This window comes from Lepidochelys kempii, chromosome 13 (assembly GCF_965140265.1).
Source record: "Lepidochelys kempii isolate rLepKem1 chromosome 13, rLepKem1.hap2, whole genome shotgun sequence".
Classification (NCBI taxonomy): Eukaryota; Metazoa; Chordata; order Testudines; family Cheloniidae; genus Lepidochelys; species Lepidochelys kempii.
The window spans coordinates 29,929,078-29,940,371 of NC_133268.1; the positions used below are offsets into that span (position 1 = coordinate 29,929,078).

General features: G+C 47.2%; 1 protein-coding gene across 7 annotated transcripts in view; it reads right to left on the reverse strand.

The window, feature by feature from the left end:
* Positions 1 to 11,294, reverse strand: part of RBL1 (RB transcriptional corepressor like 1) — an 82,373-nt gene extending 71,079 nt beyond the window's left edge. For 6 of the 7 annotated variants that reach the window (XM_073309946.1, XM_073309949.1, XM_073309948.1 and 3 more), the window contains exons 1-3: positions 11,055 to 11,294; positions 1,883 to 2,016; positions 766 to 966 (exon numbers count right to left, since the gene is read on the reverse strand). In XM_073309946.1, the coding sequence (XP_073166047.1) occupies positions 766 to 966; positions 1,883 to 2,016; positions 11,055 to 11,204 (485 nt within the window). In that variant the 5' untranslated portion in view covers positions 11,205 to 11,294. Of the gene's footprint in view, positions 1 to 765; positions 967 to 1,715; positions 1,798 to 1,882; positions 2,017 to 11,054 lie in introns of those variants that run through there. The other variant, XM_073309951.1, reaches the window with a different exon arrangement.

Consider the following 11,294-nt stretch of genomic DNA (forward strand, 5'->3'; position numbering starts at 1 on the left):
TGTAAATTAAACAACATGTGCTGAGTCATCATCTGAGCTCTCCCGCAAGGAGTTCAGTCACAAATTTAATTAACGCACTATTTTTTTTAAACAAACATCATCAGCATGGAAGCATGTCCTCCGGAATGGTAGATGAAGCATGAAGGGGCATACAAATGTTTAGCATATCTGGCATGTAAATATCTTGCAATGCCGACTACTAAAAGTGCCATGCGAATGCCTGTTCTCACTTTCAGGTGATACTGTAAATAAGAAGCAGGCAACAGTATCTCCCGTAAATGTAAACAAACTTGTTTGTCTTTGCAAATGGCTGAACAAGAAGTAGGACTGAGTGAATTTGTAGGCTCTAAAGTTTTACATAGTTTTGTTTTTGAGTGCAGTTATGTAACAAAACAAAATAAAAATCTACATTTGTAAGTTATACTTTTATGATAGAGATTGCACTACAGTACTTGTATGAGGTGAACTGAAAAACGCTTTCTTAAAATCATTTTTACAGTGCAAATATTTGTAATAAATAATATAAAGTGAGCACTGTACACTTTGTATTCTGTGTTGTAATAGAAATCAAAGTATTTTAAAATGTAGAAAAACCATCCAAAATATTTAACAAACAATAGAATACTGATTGAAATTTTAACAGTGCAATTAATTGCGATTATTTTTTTTAATTGCAGTTAATTTTTTTGAGTTAATTGTGTGAGTTAACTGCAATTAATCGACAGCCCTGGTTTTCAGTAAAATCATTTAAATCTCTCAATATACCTCTGTTTCCTGCTCCTTTGTGGTTTAGGTGTTTCTTCATAAGGATTTTGAAATACATCCAAAAATATTGGTTCAAACTTTCTGAAAATCACAGTCGATACTTCAAAGTTTCTCTCCAGCCTCTCCATTCGTTCCCGAAATTCCTGTGGCAGGTCTGACATGTCCATCCACTTTTTCATTTTACTAAAAAACTGAATTAAACTTAAAAGAGCAACATTTAATTATAATTTAATCTCCAGCCATGAAACAGATTAAATAGTTTAGACTAAGATTTCCCCCCCCCCCCCCCCCATTCTTAATCTTTTCTTAAAAAGATGGACTTTTGGTGAAAACCAAATCTGACTAATTTATTGCTTAGTAACTGCTTTAATTACAGAAAAGGATAAACACACTTTGCTAGACTCTAGTGCTGAGTATGTTCCACACAGTTGACTCTTACTTGGGGACTTCCTTTGGTTTCCACACCTTTATATGGATTCATTTAGATCAGAGAACGTGGCTCTCTTTGGTGGGGTCAGAAAAAACAGAAAAGTTATGGGGCAGGGAAAATGTAATTTTCACAACTGGGTGCTTAACCAAGACACCTGTATTGAAGAATTACGTGTTGAACTAACACTGAAGTGCATAAATACTTATGTAATTATATATCTCTAAGCACCCAAGCATTCATCTGAGTTTTAAAAGTTAACCGTTTTAAAATATTTAATTTAAACGGTTAACAAATTAAAGGGCTGGCTAAGGCCCAGCCAGAGCGGGGCCGGACTGGGGGGTTAACACTTACCGGTTAACCGGTAACACTAATGCTTACCAGTTAACTGGTTAACATCCCTACTCTGGCCTATGTTATGGAGGAAATAAGACTAGAGGATCTTAACAGTCCCCTCTGGCCTTAATATCTGTGAAAACTGGATAATGTGCTGGATTTTATATTTGTGCAATATCAATGATACCCTATTTCCACCGCTACGAGGAAAGTGCCATTCTGCTTTCAGTTAGAATGTAAGTAAAACAGCAGTCAAAAGGGGAGCAGATCTAGAATAAGGGAAAAAAGAAGCTGTGACTACACACAGACGTTTAGGTCTCCAGAAAAAAGCAAAAACCAAAAACACAAAAGTACCTTAGTTTGGCTGACCGTAGTATCCTAGTCAGTGAAACGCAGTTTCCTTCCATAAGACCACTTCCAACAGTGGGAAGTATGCTTTTACGACAAGCAACATATAGAGCACAAGCCAACCAATGCACCACTTCTCCCTGTCAAACCAGAAGTAAACAATCAATGGACAAACTTTTCCAGGGCAACAATGCTCAATTTGCAGTCTCAGCTTTTCATCTACTTCAAGTATCTCTAAAATCCTTTGGGACAGGAACAAGAACCAACATTTACTCAGGGTTGGATGATTTTTTCTTTTTAAATCTGGCCGGAACAAGAGAACCAAAACTGCCCAAATAGAACCACACCATAACTTCCTAGGAGTGGAAGATTATCCTTAATTTGCATGGAACAGAGTAGACAGCAGCTGATTGTTCCTTTAAAGACAGACAGACACTACAAGGCCTGCAATATGATTTGGCCACTTAGATCACAATAAACCACTGCATATTGCAGAGCCCTGAGGTCTCTGCTGACTGCACCTCTGTGTTAAAGATAATATACTGGAGTACTCCACGAGGCCACAATCTGGCTACTGATCAGCTGGAAACCCATTATCATTTCTGCAACATCAGTGAAGCCAGCCCTGTCTATTTTATCCCCCTACTGGCACCTTCACATGGAAGTTCTTCCATGTTTCCTTATAGTTAGAATGCCCTCTCCAAACTATTGTTAAAGCCCATGGGTGCCGGTTTGTATAATTTTTGGTGGTGCCCAGAACAGGTCCAAGCAGAGCCGGGGCAACCACCCCGAGCCCCAGGGGGACTCAAAAAGAATCCTTCTTTTTGTAGTTTACATTTACAACACACACTTTGCTTCTCTACAAAAGAAAAAGGACACTAAACTTTCTAAACTACTACGTGCTACAAGGGGCCACAGCAATGGTTCCCTCAACCCACCCAGCAATATTGTTAACCTATCCAACTATACTCTCAGACCAGCAGAAGCAGCTGTCCTATCTCGGGGCCTCTCCTTCTGCCCCTCCACCCCCACGAACATGATAAAATTCTGTGGTGACCTAGAATCCTATTTTCGACGTCTCCGACTCAAGGAATATTTCCAAAATACCTCTGAACAACATACTAATCCACAGAGGCCTCCCTACCAACACTACAAAAAGAAGGATTCTAGGTGGACTCCTCCTGAAGGTCGAAACAGCAGACTGGACTTCTACACAGAGTGCTTCTGCCAACGTGCACGGGCTGAAATTGTGGAAAAGCAGCGTCACTTGCCCCATAACCTCAGCCGTGCAGAACACAATGCCATCCACAGCCTCAGAAACAACTCTGACATCATAATCAAAAAGGCTGACAAAGGAGGTGCTGTTGTCATCATGAATAGGTCGGAATATGAACAAGAGACTGCTCGGCAGCTCTCCAGCACCACTTTCTACAAGCCATTACCCTATGATCCCACTGAGAGTTACCAAAAGAAACTACACCATTTGCTCAAGAAACTTCCTGAAAAAGCACAAGATCAAATCCGCACAGACACACCCCTGGAACTCCGACCTGGGATATTCTATCTACTACCCAAGATCCATAAACCTGGAAATCCTGGGCGCCCCATCATCTCAGGCTTTGGCACCCTGACAGCAGGATTGTCTGGCTAGGTAGACTCCCTCCTCAGGCCCTACGCTACCAGCACTCCCAGCTACCTTCGAGACACCACTGACTTCCTGAGGAAACTTCAATCCATCGGTGATCTTCCTGATAACACCATCCTGGCCACTATGGATGTAGAAGCCCTCTACACCAACATTCCACACAAAGATGGACTACAAGCCGTCAAGAACACTATCCCCGATAATGTCACGGCCAACCTGGTGGCTGAACTTTGTGACTTTGTCCTTACCCATAACTATTTTACATTTGGGGACAATGTATACCTTCAGATCAGCAGCACTTCTATGGGTACCCGCATGGCCCCACAGTATGCCAACATTTTTATGGCTGATTTAGAACAACGCTTCCTCAGCTCTCGTCCCCTAAAGCCCCTACTCTACTTGCGCTATATTGATGACATCTTCATCATCTGGACCCATGGAAAAGAAGCCCTTGAGGAATTCCACCATGATTTCAACAATTTCCATCCCACCATCAACCTCAGCCTGGTCCAGTCCACACAAGAGATCCACTTCCTGGACACTACAGTGCTAATAAACAATGGTCACATAAACACCACCCCATACCGGAAACCTACTGACCGCTATTCCTACCTACATGCCTCCAGCTTTCACCCTGACCACACCACACGATCCATCGTCTACAGCCAAGCTCTGCGATACAACCGCATTTGCTCCAACCCCTCAGACAGAGACAAACACCTACAAGATCTCTGTCAAGCTTTCTTACAACTACAATACCCACCTGCGGAAGTGAAGAAACAGATTGATAGAGCCAGAAGAGTTCCCAGAAGTCACCTACTACAGGACAGGCCTAACAAAGAAAATAACAGAACGCCACTAGCCATCACCTTCAGGCCCCAACTAAAACCCCTCCAACGCATTATTAAGGATCTACAACCTATCCTGAAGGATGACCCAACACTCTCACAAATCTTGGGAGACAGGCCAGTCCTTGCCTACAGACAGCCCCACAACCTGAAGCGAATACTCACCAACAACCACATACCACACAACAGAACCACTAACCCAGGAACCTATCCTTGCAACAAAGCCCGTTGCCAACTGTGCCCACATATCTATTCAGGGGACACCATCAAAGGGCCTAATAACATCAGCCACACTATCAGAGGCTCGTTCACCTGCACATCCACCAATGTGATATATGCCATCATGTGCCAGCAATGCCCCTCTGCCATGTACATTGGTCAAACTGGACAGTCTCTACGTAAAAGAATAAATGGACACAAATCAGATGTCAAGAATTATAACATTCATAAACCAGTCGGAGAACACTTCAATCTCTCTGGTCATGCAATCACAGACATGAAGGTCGCTATCTTACAACAAAAGCACTTCAAATCCAGACTCCAGCGAGAAACTGCTGAATTGGAATTCATTTGCAAATTGGATACTATTAATTTAGGCTTAAATAGAGACTGGGAGTGGCTACGTCATTATGCAAGGTAGCCTATTTCCCCTTGTTTTTTCCTACCCCCCGCCGTTCTGGTTAAACTTGGATTTAAACTTGGAGAGTGGTCAGTTTGGATGAGCTATTGCCAGCAGGAGAGTGAGTTTTTGTGTGTGTGTGGGGGGGGGGGGGGGCGGAGGGTGAGAAAACCTGGATTTGTGCTGGAAAGGGCCCAACTTGATGATCACTTTAGATAAGCTATTACCAGCAGGACAGTGGGGTGGGAGGAGGTATTGTTTCATGGTCTCTGTGTGTATATAATGTCTTCTGCAGTTTCCACGGTATGCATCCGATGAAGTGAGCTGTAGCTCACGAAAGCTCATGCTCAAATAAATTGGTTAGTCTCTAAGGTGCCACAAGTACTCCTTTTCTTTTTGCGAATACAGACTAACACGGCTGCTACTCTGAAACCTGTTCAAGAACAAGGCAAAGTTTGTGCCTTGGGAAATTTTTTAACCTAAGCTGGTAAAAATAAGTTTAGGGGGTCTTTCATGCGGGTCCCCACATCTGTACCCTAGAGTTCAGAGTGGGGAGGGAACCTTGACGGGGTATGACAGGGACCAGCAGCAGTGCCATGTGAAAGCCAAGCAGCTGCAGCAGCATACCAGGTGGCCAGGGAGGCCAACAACCAATTTAGTGCCAAGCCACAGACCTGCCGCTTTTATAAAGAGCTGCATGCCACCCTCAGCAGAGATTGCAGCACCCCTCTCAAAAGCACCATGAATAGCTTGAAAGAGCTTAAGTCACACGCCCCTGCCACAAACAGCAAAGAGTAGGAGATATTGGACGAAGAGGAGGATGGGGGACAGGTGACCATGGGATCCAGCTATGCAGTGAGCCAGGACCTATTTTTGACTCCACTGCAGTCCAGCACGAGTGAGCCCAATGCAGGGGAAGGAACCTTAGCTAAGAGCGTACATAAATTTTCAATTACAAAGTTGTTCCCCCCCAAAGTAGTAGGACACAATCTTTTCACTTTTCATTAATTTACTCATGCTAGAAGAGGTAGTGGTACCATCAAGAGGTAGAGCTGCTATCTGATTTTCATCTCTAGAGCTAGGGATGGTGACCAAGCATAGCAGTTTGTTTATGTACACAGGGATGTCCCTTGAATCCTCCTGAGAGATCTCGATGAAGCTTTAATGGAAGTACTCTGCAATCCTCTGATGGTTTCTAGGGGGGGCTGCCTTGTTTCTTCCTCCAAAGTAGGACACTTTCCCTGCCACTCAGTGATAGCTTCAGCAGGCCCCATTACAGTACTCAGGCTAGCAGCACATGGGCCCAGGTGGCTTTGGGATGCCAGTAGCAGCTGCATGAGAGCCTTTGATACCTTCAAGAGTGAGATATCAGCTAAAATCACTATCAACTGTGGAAAAGGGTACCAGTATTCATGGTCATTATCCTATATATTATTAGAATCATGCAACCAAGTAATTCCCTTCTCATTTTCCTTCACCTGCCACGATGAGTATGGCCTACTGGGGGAGGGAGGGGGAGACAGTGATTGGTGCCATGCACAAGCAATCCCAAGCAGAAGTGAGAATGTAGTGCTTAAAACTTTTGGGGAGCAAGTTTAACATCTTAAGTTTCACTTTCTGTAGTGAATGTACCAACAATAGTACCGCTGTGTGATTTATCTTCAGCTGTTGCCACTGTGGCCTTTGGAGTTTCCCCCTCCACATTTGCAGAGCCACATAAGGTGGAGAAAGAAGAGGACTCAGAATAACATGTTCCAGGACATCCTGCAAGCCAGCGCTGCATTGGACCATAAGCACAGGGCCTGGAGGATGAACAATGCAGACAGCCTGGAAAAGGAAAGAATGGAGAGGAGAAAGGCCCAGGAGTCCCAGCAGGAAAAGGAGAGGAAGATCAACAGGGCACAGTGGAGCTTCTCAGGCAGCAAACACAGATGCAGCAGACTCTGGTGGACTTTCAGATTCAACAGTCCCAGGCTTGCTCCCTCTGCAGCCCATTGAGACCTCTCATAACCAGCACACCCCCAACATTCCAAATGGTTTAAGGAGTCGTTGCAGTACCCTTAATGTCCATCAGAGTAGAGTGATAAAGACAATCACAGCTTCACATACACAGGTCTGTGTAAGCCATAGTTGGTATCTGTGTAGCTGAAATGGACATGAAAATTCTTTCACCCTTCATAACTACATTTATTATGTTTTTAATGTATTTGTTGTGAAATTACAATTTTGTTGCACTGATTTTGTTCCAATAGAATTTTATTCTGTAACATAATTCATCTTTATTAGTTCACAACATATACTGCCCTTTATCTGTTACTTCATGTCACACAATCCACATGACCATTCACAAAACAAATAGGTGAATTAATGTTATATTCCTACATGTACAGCAATCACCAAACGATTCCTACCAGGCCGCAAAAGAGCAGGGTCAGATAGAGCACACTACACCACCATACATTACTCACTATTAAAATGGTCATTCAAAGCCTTCCTGAGCCATTTCGCTCTGCCTTGAGCCCTTGTATTTGGATGTTCAAATTCATCAGACAGCCATGCCACCTCAGCAGAAACTTTCCCCCCTTTGCCATACATACATTATGCAGGCCAAAGCAGACAGCTATAACCATTGGGATATTTTTCTCACTGAGGTCCAATCTTGTGAGTTAACAATGCCAGCGACCCTTCATAATAAAAAGCACATTCAACTGTCATTCCACACTGGCTGAGCCAGTAGTTAAATTGTTCCTTGGTGCAGTCGAGGTGGTTGGTGTATGGCCAGGGAAAAAAGGGATAGGCTGGGTCCCCCAGCATCACTGTTGGCATTTCAACATCCCAATAGTAATCCGCCGGTTGGGAAAGAAAGTCCCTGCTCGTAGCTCTATGAACAGTCCTCTGTTCTTAAAGATGCAAGCATCATGCACATTTCCTGAACAGCCCACATTGATGTCAGTGAAGTGTCCCTGGTGATCCACCAATGTTTGCATAACCACAGAAATGTAGCCCTTTCTGTTGATGTACTCAGTAGCAAGGTGGTCTGGTGCCAAAATAGGGATGTGCGTGTTGTCCATTGCTCCACTGTAGTTTTGGAATCCCATTCCTGCAAATCCACCCACTATGTCCTGCACACTGCCAGAGCAGGAGGCAATTAATGGCCCCACACAGTCCCACACCACAACGGCCTCCGTGGTATATTTCCCAACTCCGAATTGATTCCCAACTGCCCAGTAGCAATCTGGGGTTGCAAGTCTCCACACTGTGATTCCCACTAACTTCTTCACTATCAGTAAAGCTCTCATTTTGGTGTCCCTGTGCTGGAGGGCAGGTGTGAGCTTGGCACATGAATCCAGGAATGTGGACTTGCACCAAAAGTAGGGATGTAAATATTGGTTAAAAAAAGTAAACCAGTTCAACGATTAAAATTTCGTGTAACCAGTTAACCGAGGTAGCTGGGGCGCCAATCCGGTCAGGGTCCAGCGCAGCCAGGGCTGGGGTCTGATGTGTTGCGGCCAGGGTCCACCCCACCGGCCCGATGTGGGGCCGCCAGGGTTAATGCTTACTGGTTAACCTTTTACATCCCTAGATGAAAGATCTGCAGCCACTGCTCTTCATTCCAAACCTACATTAGAATGAGATCCCACCAGTCAGAGCTTGTTTCTCAAACCCAGAAGCAGCACTCCAACATCTGCAGCTATTTCTGTGAATGCCACCAACAACCTTGAATTGGTTCTCATGATGTAGCACAGCAATGTGTCCAAGAAATTGTCATGTTCCCCACTGATTTGTTTTTTCAAGCACCTGTGCAAATACTCCAGGATTGCACACCCTGTGATTTCAATGTTTATGACAATAGTGCAAAGCTATGCAGTCTCCACGCTTTTGTCAGAGATGACGGACAGCGAGGAGGGCCACGTGGGTTTGTGGAGTTTTGAAATAAAGGCACAAAAATTATGGGATACAGATAACATTATGAGATGGAGACAGCTGCAAACTGGGAAGTAGACCCCATGCTCCCAGTCACCCCTGCATGACTCGTTTCGGCCCGATTATGCATTGCCAAAACTTCCCAAGACAGTGCGCTAGACAGGGGTAAGTTGCACAGTGGGATACCTACTCATGGTGCACTGCATTCTGCATTGATACAAGCATTCTTGGTGAGTATGAGCACCACCAGCATAAGCAGCTAAGTATGCACACACACAAGCAAAGTACTAACAGTGACGGCCGTATGCCAACGTAACTTGAGTCAATGTAAGTTTGTAGTGTAGGCATGGACAAAGTACCTCCTGCTCCATCCAACTATCAATCAAATTTGGGGGCTGCTCTAACTTGTGCAAGGGAACTAGGGATCATATGCCAGATGGATCTAGCTCAGAGGTGGGCAAACAATGGCCTGCAGGCCACATCCGGCCCACGGGACCATCCTGCCCTGCCCTTGAGCTCCTGACTGGTGAGGCTAGCCCCCGGCCCCTCCTCTTCTGTCTCCTGCGCGCCCCACCCCTGCAGCCATGCTGCTGCGCGGGCAGCGTGGCTTGTGCCCACCCACCTCCCAGGCTTTCCAATAAGCCAGTCCTGCCACTCTGAGCGGCATGGTAAGGGGGTAGGGAGTTGGATAAGGGGCAGAGGATCCCAGGGGGCAGTCAGGGAACCGGGGGGGTTGGGTGGGGTTGGATAGGCGTGGGAGTGCCAGGGGATCCCGGGAGGGGGCGGTCAGGGGACAAAGAGATGGGTCGGTTGGATGGGTTGGGAGTTCTGAGGGGGGCAGTCAGGGGGCGAATAGGCGGCGGGGGGCCAGGCTGATTGGGGAGGCACAGCCTTCCCTGCCTGGCCTTCCATACAGTTTTGCAACCCCAATGTGGCCCTCGGGCCAAAAAGTTTGCCCACCCCAATCTAGCTGGTACACAGCATGCTCTAGCCATTCCTACTTCTTACCCTCTGCACCACGGGCTGTAGTAAGCTATATTTGCATGTGGTTTCTGTTCTCCCTGCAAATAAGTGGTGAAAAGGGTGAAGGACTGGGCAAAACTCTGCCCCAAAACACTGACTCCTGATTTCTTTGAAAAAGTATGTTCAGCTTTTAGGCTGAAAAATTTGGATACCACCACTCTGACCTTTAAGGTCAAGATCATTCTAGCATCCTTTGAAAGCAAGATACATATACCCACTTACTCTTGAATAACTTTGACTGTGGACACTCTTGTTCCAGAACAAGGCACTCTTACTCCAGAATAAAAGTGTCACACGTAGACTCCAGCCCTGAATAGTTTGGCATGGTTTTAATGCTTATACTAGCATAACAATATCCTCCAAGAGTGTGATTAAATGACACCACCACTGAGCTATGCTGACTAAACCTCCAGGGTGGACACAGTTGTGAAGCCAGAAGAGGGCTTCCGAGGGCATAGCTAATATTGTTTGGGGAGGTGGTGATCTGGCACCAGAAGTCCTCCTCTCGGTGTACACTGCATCTCCACCGGGTGGGGGCATACATGGCACTCTGCAAAGGGACACAGCGCCTTCATGTGTAGACAGGCCCTTATGCATTTTCTCTAATAAGTCACCCTTTACCTGAAACGTGTTTGGCCAACCCCCATTGGCAGAGCACTGATCTCCTGCCAAGCAGAGTACCAGCCAAGGCAGTCAGACCCTGGGGCTGGAGTCCGATCCGCGCAGCCAGACAGGAGCCTTGGGAACACACGCACACACCTGAGCTGGTGTCTGCGCCAGACCTTCTGCGGGCGCCCCACGTCTGTCTACAGCCTGCAGCCCCTCCGGGCCGGCCGTTCCCCGCCGCGGCGCTCGCCTAGCCCAGCGCGGGCCGGGGCTCCCACGGAGCCGAGTCTGCCAGCACGAGCGCTCGCTCACGCCTCCGCCCCAGAGCCAGCGGCCGCCCAGGGGGGAAGCCTGGGCCCTGCAAGGCCGCGGGCAACCCAGGAGCTACCCCAGCAGCACGGCCCCAGGGAGCCCCTCCTGCGGGTGGATCCCGGGGCAGCGCCCGCTGGGCCCGGCGCCTGCCCCCTGACCCGTCGGGCTCCGGGCGGAGCCGGCCACGGCCCTGCCGCTCACCTCCAGGCTGTACGTGCCCCGCAGCGCCGTGAAGTCCCGCAGAGCCTCGGCGGCGCTGGCCGCGTCCAGGTTGAGGTCCTGGCAGAGGCGGTCGATGACGGCGCGGGCCGAGCCCTGGGCCTCCCCGGCCGGGGGCTCCTTCTGGGACATGGCGGCTCCACAGCCCCCCGCGCCGGCCCAGCGGCTCCGGGTCCAACCCACAAGGCCCTGCGCTCAGCGCGCCAAAACCGCTTCACCCGG